Genomic DNA, 18292 nt, shown 5'->3' on the forward strand with positions numbered 1-18292 from the left:
ATTTATATTCCCTCCCTCCAGCAGCCTGAACTTCGCAAATCTCTTGGTCTTTGAATTGATCGATCTATGATTTTTCTACGATCGGGCTGGTTTGTGTGTGTGAAAAGGCACATTGTGTTTGTGCGGGGGAAGGGAGCGGGAGCGGAGGCTGCTATCGACATGCCTCTTGGAAGACACACCCGGCTCCCGGTCCCCTCGTGTAGCTATCCCCCCCGTGGCAGGTGTACGATACACCATTGCAACCGCGAGTCCAAACGTTTGTAGTCAAGTTATAGCAGAAACACGCGCGCTAGGCAGACTCTGTAACCTCCTTGTAGCTGACGCTGTGCAGAGAGCCGGCTTCTTTCGCCTTGTCCCTCTCCGGTGCTTTCGCCATGTGTTGGGTGGAATAGAGGAACCCGAGCCTGCCCCTGCTCCGGCTCTCCCACCGACCCCTCCCGGGGGTAGGGCAGGGCCCTCGAGAAGAAGAGGAAGGAGAAACATAAGAATAAAATGAACCCCATGCTGCTCATTCTTAGCCCTGCCCGACAGTATCCGCCGCGAGTCACTCGACTTTAGTTTTGTTTATTGTTTATATTATGTGAATACATTCTTTGGAAAATATTTCTGCTTTTATTTTATAATAAAATTTAGAAATGGAAGCCGGCCCGCCGTGCTTGCTTCGCCTCCATATGGGGGGTGGGGGAGGGAGAGCGGGGGGTGCTTTCCCTGCGGCTGCTAAAAAAGCCAGGGGCAGCCACGTGGGCGCGGGGATCCCACCGGCTCCTCTCGCCAGGCCAAGCCGAGCTCTCCCCTCCAGGGGGCTGGGCTGGGGGCTGCCCGGGATCGGCTTCTTTTCAGCAAGAGACATGGTGTGGCCTGCAGTAGGGCCGAGCCACGCGGGAGATGCCAGGCGGGGCCGCCGAGGCGATGGGGACCCGCGGTTTAGACCCGCACGTGGCAGAGGGGCTCGGCCTACACTTGTGTGCGTGCGTGTGTATATATGTAAGTGTGTGTGTTTGTATGACTCTGTGTGCATGTGTGTGCAAGTGTGCGTGCGTTTGTATGTGTAAGTGTGTAGGTGTGTGTGTGTATGTAAGTCTGCGTGTGCGCAGGTATGCACGCATGTGTATGTAAGTGCGCATGTGTGTTTGTATGTATATGTGTGCGTGCGTGCGCATGTGTAAGTGTGAATGCGTGTGTCTGTACGTGTACTTGTGCATGTGTGCCCTTGTTCCCCTCTGCTTAGTTCTGGGGAGACTATTGCCAGTCCCTGCGCCAGGACCCAGACACATTTCTCAGCCCGCTGAGGCCAGGTGGGACGGCGGGAGGAGGCGAGGGGCCCTGGAGCCGTCGCCTGCAGGGGGTTTGCCCCGAGTGCAGGAGCCCAGCGCCGTGGCACCTGCCCCTGAGCCAGCCCCGCAGCAGGGTGGGAGGTGGCTGCGGAGCCCGCAGCCCCCGGGATGCGCCCCCCTCCGTCCCCAGCCGGGTGGAAGGCGCGAGGGGGACCCGAAGCACCTCTGGTGCCCGCGCGGACAGACGGGGGCGTCCGCACTGACCCGCGGCAGGGACCCGGCTCCCGGTCCCCATTCCCGGCCTCCCCAGAGACGCGGGCACGGGGGACGCCGGGGCCCTGGGGGTGCAGATTCAGCCTCCTGCCCGTGACCCCCTCCCCTGCCCGCAAAGCCCTGTTCTTGGCTCCCAGTGTCTGTTACACCGATGTCACGAGATTCCCACGTCGCTGTCACGCCGGGATCTGTTTAAGGGCAGGGTGGGATTAGGAGTCAGCTGCACTGTTTACGTCTCACTTAACTGCGAGCGGTGGCACTGAAATACCCGCGTTTGCAGGCCAGAAGTGGCCGTGGTAATCATCTGACTCGCCGCAGAATGTCACCTCTGGGCTGCTGCACGACGCCCACCGAGTCTCTGCCACTTTCGTTGTTTCTTGGGTGGGGGTGGTGTTTTGTTTTGGTTTTTTATTTTAATACGAATGTCATTAAAATGGAAAGGTCCCGAACTATCGCTCGTTTCTTTTCCTTTTCTTTTTTTGATTGCTGCTACACCGCGTTTGTCTTGAGTTGGGAAAAACAAACCAACAATATTCTGCGGCTGGAAGTGGCGAGGAAATCTGTGCGGATCGGCAAAGATCGTGTCCCAGGTTTCAAGCGCAGGCTGAAATTTCAATCAACTGGCTTCAGCGGGAGTTGTTGCCTGTAAAATAGGCAATTTTCATACCAGCCAGGGTGAAACTAAGGCATTGTGCTTTGTGGGGGTCTCTCTACCAGCCTATTTCTAGCCTGCTTGCGGGGGCTGGACTAGATGACCCTCCCCGCCCTGTGATTCTGTGCCAAGAGCCGTTTTATTGATTGCAGTGGGTGTCGGATGAGTCCCTAAAGAGCCCCTTCTCCATTACCCTGAGTCTCATTACTGGTGTATGTTTTGGATCCTAAAAGTAAACAAAGTCTTTTAATATTACAAGGGAGATGGGGCTCCCCGCGCTCTTGAGCCTAGATATCTTTGCTAATCTCCACTCTCCCTTTTCTCCAAATCCCTGCTCTTTCTGTTCGCATCCAATACTAGGCGACGAATTCAGAAACCAGGTGAATTCATAAGCAAGGCTTATCTGGCAATCAAACATCACTTGAATATATGTGTGCTAGCGTCTGAGTACCATTGGATACCGTCCGGCGTGTCACTTAAAGCTGAACCGTTTGCGCGCAACTCGTAATCTCAATTACACACTGTCATGCCTTGCAGAAGACACTTTTTTTGGCCCTAAAACGGCATGTGAAATATATTGGAAATAATTAACTAATTAATTCAATTGCATTTTAGAAGCGGGTTTGGGACGAACGATTTTTTTTTAAACGACTGGAATAATGACAATACAGTTTGGAGACACAACACTTGTCCGCTGTAGAAAAATAAGGCTCGGGAAGAAAGACTAGAGTCAAGAGGAAAGCCAGTATGAAAACAGGATGGGGTTGAGGTGGTTAATACAAGGTCATATTGCACAGAGGAGGCAAAATTTGATCGGGGGAAAGAAAATGAATAGCTAATAGGGCGAGAAAGACCCTTTGAAGCTCAGGGGCGATGAAAACTTCTGTAAGTGGCGGAGAGGATCATATGGGTGGAAAAAAAAGACGGGGGGGGCAGTCCATTCAATTCAATCGAGTTAAAACCCGCCAGGGCGCCCTACAAAAACCGGCGGAGGTCAGACTGGGATTAAGGACACGCACTCCGCCTCAGCCCCTGCCGCTGGCTGTGTAGGATGTAGCCTGAAAAACCCGTTGCGTGTTAAGACTCGTTTCATGAGCCTGCACTTGCCCTCAGCAACTGCCTTTTCTAAATGAGCCCCAATCCTTAGCTTTTCTGCACACACGCACATGCACAAACTCGGAAGTTTTGCAATAGATGAATATGCAGAAAGTGACGTGACTAATCCGGGTTTTTAAACAGATTAGTTATGATTCAGTAGCTGTGTGCTACGCGGGGCATAGCCCGGCTCAGAAGTGCTGGCTGGTTTCTCTTGGGAAAGAACAGGAGGGAGCCGCTCTTCCCCCAAAGACGCCCCCCCCCCGGGGGGTGACCCATGCCCAGCCCAGAGGGTGCCAGCCGGGGGCGGCCCTGCGTGGGGCACTGCCCTGCGACTGTTGGCAGGGGCCAGGGGAATACGGGGAAGCCACCAAGAAAGGCCTTAAGCCCCTGCGGAGCTTGCTCTTGAGGTGGCACTACTCAGGAGGGGGCCTCGGATAGCCCGCGTGGGCACTTGGCCAGACTGTGGCAGTGCTGGAGCAGGAAACTCCAGCTGCCCCCGCCCAGCTCCTGCCTGCATCACCTGGGCGTAGGGGCACGGGGCGAGCTCCGCGCCAGCGTGCACCGCCCGCCGGGGCAATGGCAGGGTCACTGCACGGCACGGCAAAGGTTGTGTGCCTTGGGTCGCAAATGTTACCATGCTAAACAATTCGCCCGGTGTGTGGGGCCCACGGAATACCCCCCGCTTCACTTAGACCGCTTCTTCATGTGCATTTCATTTTTAAGTGAAAAGCCCGGATTTGGATACTCGCTCTGTCCTGCTCTGCCGGCTGTGAAAGCCTCTTTCCTACTCCACCAGCTCGCCTGTGAGCGCTGTGTCAGAGACCATTGCCCCAGACACTGCCAAAGTCCCCTTATTTATATAGACTTGCCATGGCAAATTGCACTCGGGAGACCAGGAAACTGCTTCTCAGTGATCGCGTGCAGCAAACCCAGGCGATCGATGCATTTGGGGGCTCCCCGAGGGGCCCGATCCCATCCTCTTTGCTCGGGCCCGTAGGGCGAGGCCCCGCACTGCCTGCTGCCCTAGTGTGGCAAGAAGGCACCTCTTTCTGTTGCTAATCCCAAACGCTCCGCAGTTTCTTCGCCTTGGGGGAAAGGTAAAGTTTTCTGGGCACGGAATGAAGGACGATTGAGCAGAGAGGCGTTTTCCTGTGTGTAAATTAAGCCATTTCACATGAATTCAACTTAATCTGCATGAGAGATGTAATACAGCTGCGAGAAGCCTCCTGCTTGGGATATTTCCTAAGGGATATCTCAGATGAGGCTTCATTCTTTGCCTAGCAGCTTTGTTAGAAAATGAAGCCATAATCTGCCCGTAATAAGGAATGCTAAAGAGCTCGAGTGAAAAATGCTTAAAGACGGCTAGAAATGTCAGCGGAGGAAGGCGGGATAATATATCCGCTTCTGTAGGGACGCGCAGAAACACATACATATTGGCATCTTCAGGAGGAGCAAACCTAGCTTGGCATACAACATCGGTCTCTTGCTTTGACTAGAACAGAGCTTGAATATGGCCAGTAATTTAGGGGCATTTCAATTGGGGGGGGGGATTTGGCTTTTACCCCAAGTTGAACAGCCATGTAACTTTAGTGAATCAAAATGCTGCTATGCTCAGACAGCCAAGAAAAACAGACCGAAGGGAACTTTCAGTACTTTAACATACAGGGAGAAGGTATGGGGTTTTGTCTGCAGAAGCGTAGCTATGTAACTTGAAAAATATTTGTATCTGGAAACACGTGCGGCGATCACGAAGGATTTCTCTATTAACGATGTCTACAGAGGGGCTGGATTTTTTCCTTCCCGATACCCAGGAGGGAGGAAAAGGTGGGTAGAGGGAGAGAGGGGGCGCGTGTCCATCTCTTTTCCATCGAAGCCAGCGGGAGGTTTTCCTTCCCTGAGAAGGAGACAGTGTTTTTCACCCAATACCTGAACACAAAACCCGCCTTTTAGGGTGGCATCGCATGCCAGGCTGGTACGGAGCTGCTCCACCAGCAAGGAAGAGGAGTTGTCAAGTTTAGGGGCAGGTCTGATCTGAGCGCCCTTGAAGACAGCGTGTCAATACCCTTCGGGTTTGTCCTCGAGCTTTAGGTTTTGCAGACAGGAAGACTTGGTTTAAAAAAAAAAAATCCAATAAAACCTCCCAAACAAGGAAAGAGGACCCCGGCGGAGCTTTTCCGAGAAAGGCTTTTTTCCCCCAGTGGAGGGGGTGCTGCAAAGCCCCCGCGTGCCGGCGGGCAGGTACAATGTCCGTGGCCGGGCAGTGCTCCCGAGGGGAGCGGCATGTGGTTGGGAAGCGGGAGATCGCACGTGTGCTCCTGCTGACCCACCCCATTAGACGGCGGAGCCCTCCAGGAAAAACAAACACGCCTTTTATAGCCTCGCCTGTCCGGCCGTGAAAAATGTAAAACTCAGTACGTTGCGGGGGGAGGGTCCCACGAAAGGTTCCCCCTCGCCGGGAGGAGCCCCAGGCACCGCGGCTCTCGCCTCCGGAGCCGGCTGGGTCGGTGCGGCGCGGCGAGCGCCGCTGGTGGGCTCCGGACCGGGAGCCTCCCCGGCCTTGGCCACGCACGGAGCTCGGCGCCACGCGGGGGCTGCGGGCCCTGGGGTCACGGCCGGAGAGAGGCAGCGGGCTGCTCAGAGGGGTCCTGCGAGCCGGCCCAAGGGCCAGCACCTGTGTCGCAAGCCTCCTAAGGGAGGACTCTCCCATGGGAGCCCCAGTGGCGGGTGTACAGAGGGGCCGCAGGCTCGGCCCAAAGGGCCACCGCGGGCGCAGCCGGGAGCTCCTAGCCCAGGCCGGGTGCGGGGGTGCTTTTCTCCCCACCAAGGGACTCGAGATCCCCGTGGCTCAATGGTCGGCAGTGCCATCAGCTACAGCACGGGGCTACCCCACGGCCCGCAGATCCTGCATGCCGAGCAGCTTCCCTCCAGTAATCACATCTACACCATACCTCCGACCCACCGGCAGGGCACCGGATACGGAGCATATGATGTCCTGCATCGTATTTACACCTTACCGAATACAGCATACAGATTGCCTGAACATTTCATGCACGTGTACCTCATAATGCACAATGCCATAACGATAGGATATGATATGACACGATATAATAGATCACATCATATCATATTATATATATCATATAATATGTGATAAAATGCAATACACTATAACATGATACATGATATGACATGATAAAATGCAATGCAGTACACTGTAACATGACAAATGAGATGAGATGATAAAATGCAATACACTATAACATGACATCTGATATGGTATATGATAAAACGCAATGCCGTACACTATAACATGACAGATCAGATGATAAAATGCAATGCACTATAACATGACATATGATATGATATGATAAAACGCAATGCAGTACACTATAATATGACTGATGAGATAAGATGATAAAACGCGATACACTACGCATATATCGCATATGGTACCACGTGTGTGATATGATATGATATGATTATGCGGTAAAATGCAATGCAATACACTAAAGCATGACAGATGAGCTGATACGGGAAAATCCAATGCATCTTATGCATTTTAATATATACTGGTTTCTATGTAGTATCGGTGTGTGTGTACACGTACAGAACTATAATGCCATTCCAATGACGCCCCATCCCTCGTGGACACCTGCTGACTTTTGCCTGTCCCCTGAACTGGACTTATTCCATGCTGGAAAAGTCCGCCCTGTGAGAGCTGCTCCTCACTTCCGAACCTGGGAAACGCAGATTATTGCTGGTCCAGGCGGCCACGCGGCCAGGGCACTACTGCCCGCCGATGCAGGCTGCAGCCCAGAGAAGCTGGCAGAGCCGGCGGCCGAAGGAGCGCCCGGCACCTGGCTCGCTGCCGCCGCGTCCCGAGCGAGCTCCGCGGGTGGCGCAGCTAGGCGCTTGAAGCTCCCCAGCCCAGCGCCGAGAGCCGCCTGCGCTGGGAGAGGGCGCCGGGAAGGGTCTGACGTGGGCAGGCTCACAGCCGGGGCCGGCGGATGTATGCATCCCGCAGTCAGGCTCTGCCACTTTTTCTCCCGTTACCTTGCATCTATTTGCATCCGGCATGAGCAAGGAAAAGGAGGGGGCCGAGGACGTAGAATAGGAGCCCTTTTAGTCTATCTGCAGAGGGTTTGCATTACCGACTGGTGCCCGCTGCAGCCCTGCTCGGGCTGAGATTGAATCTGAGAGGCGCCAGGGCCGAGGAGGAGGCAGCGGGCATTGGGCAGATTCCTTCTTCTCCCCCTGCAACTCGCCCCCAGAGGAGGGAAGCCTGAACCTGATGCTATCCCCAATCCCCCACGACTTTAGTCATCTAGCAGTGTGGCCTGGAGGGCAGCGGGGACAGTGGTGACACCTGCTTTGCTCACCCAATCGGGCAACATTTTTCTGCTCCCCTTCAGCCGCGGAGCAGCCAGTGCAAAGAGTCGACGGGTGAGCAATGATGTGACCCCTCCCCCCGCATGTGAATTCCCTTAGGAAAGGGGCAGCAGCTGGAGGTGGCCGGCTTCCCCTCGGCGGCCCGGCCTCGCACTCGCAACCTTCAGCTGCAGCAGGGGTTCGCCCCGCTTTCTATGTATTGCACACGGAGAGGTTCACGTGTGTAACCACCCCGGTCCCGCACTCAAACGCTTCCCTCCGCGCTGTCCGGGGGCGGGCTCGAAGGAGACGCCGGGCACCCCCGCGGGGAGCACAGCCCCAGCCCCGCAGCCCCGCGCTCGGCTCCGGGCCCGCTCCAAGGCGATGCGCCCTTGCAGCCTTCCCGCAGAGCCGGCTCCCGGCCCCAGCTCGCAAACAATACGCCGGGGAAGCAGGGCTGAGCTTTGCCAAATGCATCTGATCTTCCCCTTCTGGGGCACGATGCCTGCCGCAGCAATCTCTTTCCCTCGGCGTGTAAAACGAGGACATCTCGAGGCAGGCAGCAGCGAGTGACTCGGGCCTTTCTGATTCCCCCCCCCCCCGATTGGCAGGAGTTGCCATTTAGATCGTATCTCACATTTGGAGGCATTTTATTGCTGGAAGAAACCTAATCCAATGAGCAGAGAGCAGGAGCCGGCCCTTGGCACGGGATGAGCTCCGTGTGGTAATCTTTTGGTACATTTGCAGTTTTCGAGGCCAAAGCAAAGCGATTTTTTTTTCGCTCCACGTCTGTTCATATTTTAAGAGAGGCGAAGACACCGTTTGAGAAATCCAGCTGGTTGCAAATCATACATTTAATCTCTCAGCTGGAAAGATTTAATGGATCAGTATCGAGTAACAGTTCTGGAAAAGTAGTCTCCTAGAAAAAACACACAGAGATAAATCTTGATTGAATAATAGTAAATGAAAACCATGGATTAGGCTGACTGGAGGCAGAGTTTTCTTTGCCGTGCTCGAAAGGTGCCTGCCTGCATGGAGGATCCGAGAGCAGGCGCAGCGCTCGTGTGACCGCTGGCTGCACAGAGCGAGCCCAGAGGCCGGGCGCTGCGTCCCGCCGTGTGCCCTCGCGTCTACCCCGGGAGGACACTGCGGCACATCCCCTGGCCCTACCCTCTCTCCTGGACGGACAAGGCACAGAGCCCTGCCCCCCGCCCCAAGGCGCCCCCGGGGCCTGTCTCGGGACGAGACCCGCCGCCGCGGCTGGGGCTGCCTCGGCCAGGGAGAGGGAACCTAGGAAACGTGTGTGCGTGTGCGCGCGCGCGCGCCTGTGTAAGGAAACTTACCGAAGAAACCTGTGTGTGTAAGGAAAGTCAACTAAAAAACCCCTGTGTGTGTGCGTGTGTGTGTAAGGAAACTTACCTAAGAAACGTGCGTGTGTGCGTGAGGAAATTTAACTAAGAAACCTGTGTGTGTGGAAACTTACCTAAGAAACGTGTGTGTGTGTCTGTGCAAGGAACCGACGACACCCGTGTGTGCACAAGGAAGCTAAGAAGCGCGTGTGCATTGGCGGGGCCGCTGCCTTTCCGCGGGGAGCGGGTCCCTTCCCCAAGAGGCAGCGGCAACGCCAGCGGGTTTCAAGCGTTGCCCCCTCCCCCTTCGGCCCGCAGTCGTTGGCGGCCCCGCACAGAGGCGCGGGCGGTCCCGCGGGATGCGGCCGGGCCGGCTCGCCCACCGCTGCGCTCCCCGCGGGCCCCGCCGCCCTCCTTTCCCAGCGAGATCGGGTCACCGAGAGGCAGGCGGGGGCAGCCGGCCGCCTTCTCCTGTATCGCGGCCGCGGGCAGAACAAAGGGGGCGGGGAGGGGGCCTCTCCTTCGAGCCTATTCAGAGGAGAACAGGTATGACCGGGTCCGGAGCTGCCTCCGCTTCTCCGAGCAGCCCGGGGCCAATATCCATTACACTCGCAGGCCGCTGTAACCCAACCCCGCTCTGCCTCCTCCGCCTCCCCACGCCGGCTGGGCAGCCCCGACCCCACTGCCTGCACGCTCCGGTTCTGCCCTGGGGTCCCCGTGAAATACTCGCCCCTCCCCCACCCCAGCTCCCTACAAAGCCAACCACGCTGGAGAGGTGCCAGCCAGGCCTCCGGAGCCATGACTGCTGGGGACACTGCTGAGTTCCCCATTCCCAGGGCATTTGCCTAAGAAAGAGCTAGGCACTTGGGGACAGGCTGGTGTCGCGCTGAATCTGCTGCTGTGGATTGGGATGAGGCTGGGAACAACCATATTTTGCCAGTGACAATGAAACACCCAGGCCCCATGCCCAGTCCTCTTTCCTCTGGAGGGGACAGGGGCTCTCCAGCAGGCAGCAGAGAGGGAGGCAGGAGCACTGATGCCTGGGAAATGGAGTTTATAATCCAGAAGGCTGTACTGCCCCTTATGTTTAATATTTCTAAACAGGCAGGAGGGTGTGCCCCACACAGCTGGAGTTTATGCTCCTTCTATGGCTACAGGCATACAAGGTTTGATCAGTCTCATGCAGTCAGACCAGTGCAGCTCGTCCTTTATAGAGGCTTGGATCTATTTCTTTTCTGCCTACCAGTGCCTCCTTTGGGCTGGGATGCAGAGACCAGCCAGACTGGCCAACACCAGGTGTATGAACACCCCAGGGACTGGACCTCTCCTTGTTATCCTGCAGTGTGATTCTGGGATTTGTTTTTGTTTTTTTTAATTTACCAGTGTCTGCTCAAAGAAAGGTGAGTTATACAAATAGAAGTGTCTTTGATCTCTTGTTTCCAGTGATTTTGTTACCTTTGTGGTGATTTTAATAAGCAAAGAAGCCCTGCCATTGCACTGAGGAGCCTTCACCAGAGCATCCTTCTTACCTTCTGGTATCAGTGACAAGGTATTTAGCAGAATTCACAGATTTGTTTGAATAGGACAGGACTGCCCCATGAGCCTTCTGCTATTGCCTTGAACTGCAACTTCTGGGCTGTCAACTATGTATATTTATTTATTTATTTATTTTTGATTTCATGACTAAGGCCAAATCAGCCAAACCAGTTCCATATTCTATTGATTGAGCAGAGCTCAATCCTTCAAGTCTGCATGGTGCTACCTCTAGCAAGTATCCTACTTCCCAGACTCTTCAGCCTGGAGCGTCAGATATTTCCAAATTAGTGGCAGGCACCTTATGTGTAAGCCTCAAGCCTGGGGGCCTTGGAGTTCAGATGCCCCCTAGTCTCTCTTGCGCCTAGCAAAAGGCTGAAGGAGCAAGCTAGAAAGAAAGTCTGAAAGCAATCCCCCATCACTGTAAACCGCACAGCCAAGATCCTTGCATTTAGAGGCATTTGCAGACTCTTGCAGGCCTGGACAGTGCAGTGGACAGGTTTCTGCCCTCAACTATACCAAAACATTCAAGGCCAAGAAGGGGACCTCCCCTGCCAGGTAAGTTAAAACACCTGGGCCAAAAACCACCTCATGGTGGTATCTCCCCTACCAGGCAGTACCAGCATTATGGGCAGTTTTTTGTGAATACAGCCCTGGGCTGCCAAGGAGGTGGTTGATTGCAGTTCCAAGCCCGGCACCAATCTATTGGGGCAAATCACTTTACTCCACCTAACCTGAGCTACCTGAGGTTTTATGGTGAGGATAGTTATATGTCTTTTCTCCCAACCTATACTGCAAACTCCCCTAGTCAGGGAACTGTTTTACTTGGTGTTTGCAGAGCACCTTGCACTTTGAGGTCTTTGGGACTACCACAATACCAACAGCAATCAACAGCTTTTTCCTGTTAGCTATGGAAAAAGGCATGACTCATCTGATGGGACCATTTGACTGCAGTCTGTCTAGATACAGCAACATCACTCTTTCAAGGAATTTAATGCAAAACACAGAAAGAAATATGGTCAACATAACGTCTTTAACACATCTTTTGTTACCAATCATGCTAATGTTGTAACAGCTGTTGCTATATTTACAACCTATTCTTAAACACAAAACATACCACCAAATCAAGCGCATATGAACCAAAGTCAGTCAGTCAGTACTCTCACATACTTCCATAATGACAGGAAGTTAAAACATGATAACTTTGCAACAAAAAACACTCTGGTCAAAATCAATTTAGTTTAATTTAACTTAGTTATCCATCAAGATGGGAAATAGTTTTCAATTCCAAATTGGGCTGAGAAGTTGAAACATCAAACATTTTGTGAAGCCCAGATCCAAAGAAAAATGTTTATAGAATCATAGAAATTAGGGTTGGAAGGGACTGCAGGAAGTCATCTAGTCCAGTCTCCTGATCAAAGCAGGATCATCCCCAACTAGATCATCCCAGGTAGGGCTTTGTCTGTCTGGGTCTTGCATATCTCCAAGGATGAAGATTCCATAACTTCTCTAGGTAGTTTGTTCCAGTGCTTTACTACCCTTCTCATGAGAAAACTTTTTCTAATAGCTAACCTAAACTACCCTTGCCGCAACATGAGACCATTGCTCCTTGTTCTGTCATCTGCCACCACTGAAAACAGTCTAGCTCCATCCTCTTTGTAACCACCCTTCAGGTGGTTGAAGGCTGCTGTCAAATCTCTCCTCAGTCTTCTCTTCTCCAGACTAAATAAGACCAGTTCCTCTGCTTCTCCTCAGAAGTCATGTGTCCCAGCCCTCTAGCAATTTTTGTTGCCCTCTGCTGGACTCTCTCCAATTGGTCTCCATCCTTTCTGTAGTGGGGGGCCCAAAACTGGACACAGTACTACAGATGTGGCCTGAATAGAGGGGCTCTCTATTACTTCTATTGTACAGCCCATTCATCCAACCTGTACTTCCATAGCTTGCTTGCCAGAATGTTGTGGGAGACCGTATCAAAAGGCCTTGCTAAAGTCAAGGTATATCACATCCACAACATTTCACATCCACAGAGCCAGTCAGCTGAAACCTTTTGTTTCAATAATTTCAAACTGCTCTGTTTCAATAGTAACCTTTTTTGTACTTTTTAAAAAAATAGTCATTTCAACTTTAAAAGAATGAATCTTTTTACTTCTGAAGCTTCAGAACAACAATTTTGAAACTCATTAATTTTTTTATTGAGAAATAAATTGGCACTGGCACTTTCCCACAAATAGAAAAATTGGAATTTTATGATGACAAAAATGTTTAACTGGAAAATCAGAAACTATATTTTGTCTTACAGTTTGTCTTACAGCTAATGTCAAAAGCAAGACAAGCTAAATAAAATTAATTGTATTCTAAGATAAGATCAGCTGTTTTGTTATACTAAAATATATATTCTTAATCACTAAAGGACTTGATCCAAAACTGCTTTTAACAGTTTATTTTTGGTCTATAAAATCTTTATATGCTTATCTTTTTCCTTAACTTCTTTGTTTTTTCTGAGAATTCATAAGGTAAGTACTGATGTGTGAAATACACAGTTAAATACATACATAGATTTTGAGAATACTGATTCACAAGTGCTTAGTGCTGTTAATAATCGTGAAATCAGAGCTGTAGGGATGTGTTTAATTTACAATAAATGTGATAAAAACACATGGATCCTTCTTGCTTTTTGCCTAGAATAAAATACCTACTCTCATTCCAGATGAAGACATCAGTCAAATTCATGTCAACTTCAGTGAGGTCAAGATCTAGCTCAATCAGAGTCTTTCCATGATTTCAACAGAATTTGGATTAGGCCCATAATTTGTGTCAGGTTAAGATATGATATTTCCTTCCTTGGATAACCAGGCATTATGCCTGTAGAGATAAACTTTCCAATTCTAGGATTCTTCCTAAGATCCTAGACAAAGAAATACTTATAATTACTTCACTCTGACCCCTGTGGCTTGACTCCACCCCTCCATCATACTATTTTTATTGTTTGCTTTGGGACACAAGCAGTGGGTTAGGTAATGTGCTAACTGCTCTTTGCTGCAGCTTTGATGCTTCTTCTTTCAGACCCTGTCTGAAGCTCCTTCCCCTAACTGATCCATCAGTTATCCTGCTCACAGGGCAAATGAAAAGGAGGAGGAAAAGGGCTAAAAAGGGTAATGAACTGTGATGAATCAGTGGCAGCACATAGTTGAGGCATAGAGGGTGGAGCTGAGGAAAAGAGGAGAGAGGAATGATTATAGAAATAAAAGTGGCAAACTTCTGCAGTGTGCCTTGTTCCCTTTGTCACTGTCTCACTGCCTGCTCACTTTTATTTTAATTTTATTCTATCTAGCAGCACCAAAAGCAGGAGAGTGCAAAGGTGAGTTTTCCTTTCCACCTTTCCCTTTGACTTTTGGTGCATACAGTGTGTCTAGCTCCCTGAACCTGCCTTGAAATCTTCAAATCCCATCTCTCCTTAACTTAATCTATTTGGGTTTATGTGAGTATCTATCTGGAGCATTAGAATGGAATTTCCTAGGGGTGTCATATGACATCATAATGCAGTGATCATGACCACAGGGCAGGGATGCCATACAGTCAAAGGGAAGGGGCCTCAGCAGTTCTTGTAGTCATCAGCATACAAGGGTGCCTGATGTCAGGCCACCTTTGACTCCTCACCTTGAATGATTAATTCAGGGTACCCACTTAACAGCTGGATTGACTGGAAGAAGAATTTGATATAAGGATAGGGCAGGGCTCAAACTCATGACTCTGGATCAGTGTTTCCCAGACTTTTGATACCTGAGGCATAATCTTTTTCTCTATTAAAATAGATGGCACACTTCACTCTTATACCCAAAAGGGTGTACACACACACACACACTCTTATATATACATATACACACACACATACATATACATACGCATACACACATATATATGACTTATGCAGTGGTGGTGCCCAACCTTTTCACCTGACAGGGCTGGGGCTGCAGCCAGGGCTGGATCCTGCAGCATGGAACCAGGGCCTAATCCTCCTGCATGTTGCCAGTCTGGCTGAGGTCCAAACCAGCCATTTAGAGCTTATAAACTTGGCAGCAGAGGTGCAGTGGCAGTACTAATTGCCACTGCTCCCTCACTGCCAAATTTCCAGACCTATGGAGATCCCAGTGGGCCAAATGACATCTCCATGGGCCAGATCTCACTAATTTCTGTGGCACACTTCCATAGCTCTCACTGCACATGACTGAGCCAGGACACACCCTTTGGGAATCACTACTCTGGAGTCATTGCAAATTTGCAAGAGGTCTTTGCTACTCTATCACCGCACCCTATGCTGTAAAGTTTCTGCCCATAATTGTACACGTGTATTTTACTTGTGCAAATCTTTGTACTCTCTTGGGTTTGAAAAGCTTATACATTCATAGTTGTTCTCTCAGTGATACAGGTATGCCAATTACTATTTGCAGGCCACCAGTTTTATACATTTCTGCTCTGAATGGCTGTTGATCTCTGAATTCATCGTTTATATGCTCGCAAAAAAGAGGTTTGAAGCTGTTTTCTGGGGGAATATGGAGGGGAATCTGTAGATAGCACCAGTTAGAGAAGTAAAGGTAAGAGAACTTGGAGTATATTGCAACATAACAACTCTTAAGAACGTTCCCCGCTGGCTCAAGAATGATTGCATCCAGTCTCCAAGTTCATTAGCCAAGGATATTTATATTGCTTTATAAGCAAGCAAATCACTCAGGATAACTTTTCTCTAGGCATTTTCCCCCTGTAGTTTACATAGATACAAAAAGGAAATAGATTTATGTTGCAGAGACATTTAAAAATCTGGAAACACTTACACTCATGAAAGGAAACACTGCACAATGTCTGTTCATGCTGAAATGCTATATTTGCCAATGCATCATCTCTGTTGTCCCTCATTTGGAAAGCTAAATTTTAGTCATAAAACTACTTCTTATTGGAGAAGAGAGGAAAACATATTCAGAGGCACTACAACCAGACCAGATCCATAGACAGGTGTGTCAAAGCTGCCCTTGTTGAGCTTGACTGATCTCAGCAAAAATTGTCACATAGTCCAGTTTGCACACATCAGAGACACTATTATAAAGTCTCATGGCATTCCTGTGAAGTAGTCTTTACAGCCAGGGTAAAAAGAAAAGGATTAAATTGATTTGGCCACAGCTACAAAACATTCCAGTGGAATACAGGAGTCTTGGCCATTCATGGTTGGCCCTAGCTCCTTTTAACATTGGCTTTTAATCAAATCCTTTAAGCACATGAACTTCACAAACTCCACAATCACCCCAGAAAGAATAATTGACTAAAATTATAGCAAATACTATTTCTACAGTGGCTTGAAATGGATTATGTCTTGCTTAACTTTATAGCTTGCTTAACTGTATACTTCTTTCAGCAGGCCTGACTTTGTCTCTTTCATTCTTGTGAGGAAGAACAAAGATGCCCCAGGGAGAGCACAACTATTATTATAACATAAAGCCATAAGCCCATACTTAGCTTTTAGTGCCAATAGCATTTATATGACAGCATATTACATTGCAGAGTTTCTGTAACCTGATGTGACATAATATAATCTAGGGTAAACAATATAATACAGATCACTGCTTCAGAAATATCAGCTATGCTACAGAGAAAGTGATGGTCTCAGTTAAGTTTTCCAGGTGAAATGATGCTAGTAAGTAAATTAGGAAAGATATGGTCATACAACCAAACTTAGTGTAGAAAAGTATCACTGAAAAGTATCCATCTCTACAGGGTGCTGTAGGACCTTGGAATGAGGTGAAATCTTTTAAGGGTGCCACACACTATTACTACTATTGGGAGTGCAAACACTTGCACATGATTCACAAGAGAAACTCAGAGATTTCAGATAGGAATCCATAGGCTGCTTGCAGACATTAAAAAACCAAAACAAAATACGCTTTACTGGAAGGAGCAGCATGTTACTTTGACCTGGCTCTGTAGCGTCTGTATATATTGGGTGCTTCAGAGGGGCTTTTTGGTGTTTTTATATCAAACTAATTCATTCAGGTATTAGATAAAAGTGCCAAAAAAGCTCCACTTAAGCTCCCTTTCTATACAGATGTTGGGTGAGCTACATTCAACTAACATGATGCATCTTCTGAGCATGTGCTGCTCTTGGCATGGGAGCATACAGAAGTTAAAGTAAAGTGCCATTTTTGTTTTTTGTTCTTTTAACGTCTGCAAGCAGCCCTAGTGTCAAAAACATTCTGACCTGCTGTGGTCTGAGTTCATTGCAACACAAGAATTGCTCTATTATTTTTTTGTTAACAAAAAATGAGTGAAAACTAGCAGCTGGTATTTTCCAAGGGGTGCCCTGAGTTTAGCAAGGGGCACTCTGAATCTAGAAAGGGTGACAGCCATCATTATAGATAGGCCCATGTCCACATACAACCAGCCAGCAAAATAGCTTTCCAACTATTAGCCTATTAGGTAGATTTTACAGTATGGAATTATCAGATTAACAGAACTGTGTCAAAATTATCTCCAAACAAAATTTAAGCACCCCCAAGTGCCACACTGATTTTCTTCTTTGCCTAATCTGCTTCTCTGCTTTCTGCTCCATAGCTTGCCTGCCACTGTACTGCCTGTCCTGTCCCCAATCTGCCATGTGCCACACATGAAGCTGCCCATGCGACTAGATCAGTCTATTCCCAACCTAGACCGCCACTTGCCATTATGTGATTGTGGTCATCAGGGTGCTGGCTCATGAATTGTCCATTTCCTACAATGAGACTTATATTTTACATTTCTCAATCTTTCTTGCATTATGCAATGTTACTCTTAACACACCCTGGCATGTCCCACCCTAAATATATCTACTCCTTTCTTTGTGTTTACTTCCTTAAATCTTTATTTTCTTAGCCATAGCTTTTTCAATACATACCTTATTATTCCTGTAAATCTTTCTTCTTAGACTCTTGATAATTTTTCTCTTCTCTGAAACTCTTCCACATTGTCTCAATTTTTCAAGATGGTGATCCAATCTGTTGACAGAATGCCAGAACAGGAGGGCTACCTCAGGGATATGGAAACAGTCACCCTTCTGCTCCAGTATAGGATAGCCCCAAATAGTATTTGCGGGGTGCTTCTACATGAGACATTTACTGCAGAGCTGCCTCATTAGTTCCTCAGTAACTGTTCCACATCTACACATGCGCCCCTATCAGGGTGCACAAAACTAATAAACTCTGGAATTAGGGTAGTACTTGTAAATACTAGCCTGTTCTGAAGCTTTTTCATGTGCAGCAGCACATGTGTAGATGCTGCTTGGCTGGCTGGGGCATGAGGGTGCTTCAGTGCAGGGGCTGCCTGCCAGCTGGTCCGTTGCTGAAGCACCCTCATGCCTTGGTCAACCCTTTCACAGCACACTGAGCCTGGTCAGAGCAGCTCTGAGCTGCTGCCAACTAAAGCTGCTCTGACCAGGCTCCATGTGCTGTACACAAATAAACTCCAGGGCAATTTACTCTGGAGTTCTTGCTCCCAGGTACACATTCAAATGGCCTGCCTGGGAGCAAAAAGCTCTAGAGCAATAAGCTCTGGATTTTATTCAGGTGCATTGATTACATGTGTAGGTGCAACCGCCTTTTTGCATTACATATACATCTGATTTGATGCCCGCTATCATCTCAAGACCAAGTCCTTTCTAGGAGCACTTTGCACAGTTGCTGACCTAGGTTACTTCAGTCTCCACAAACAGAAACTAGATCAGAAAA

General features: G+C 49.4%; 1 protein-coding gene across 1 annotated transcript in view; it reads left to right on the forward strand.

The window, feature by feature from the left end:
• The window catches only part of SIX2 (SIX homeobox 2), an 18211-nt gene extending 4907 nt beyond the window's left edge, over positions 1-13304 (forward strand). Inside the window, exons 3-4 of the mRNA XM_019548565.1 lie at positions 10398-10414; positions 13230-13304. Of these exons, the coding sequence (XP_019404110.1) occupies positions 10398-10414; positions 13230-13304 (92 nt within the window). The remainder of the gene's footprint in view (positions 1-10397; positions 10415-13229) is intronic.
• The last annotated feature ends 4988 nt before the right edge of the window (positions 13305-18292 follow it).

The sequence above is a fragment of the Crocodylus porosus genome, unplaced genomic scaffold (assembly GCF_001723895.1).
Source record: "Crocodylus porosus isolate Cpor-Errol unplaced genomic scaffold, CroPor_comp1, whole genome shotgun sequence".
NCBI lineage: Eukaryota > Metazoa > Chordata > Crocodylia > Crocodylidae > Crocodylus > Crocodylus porosus.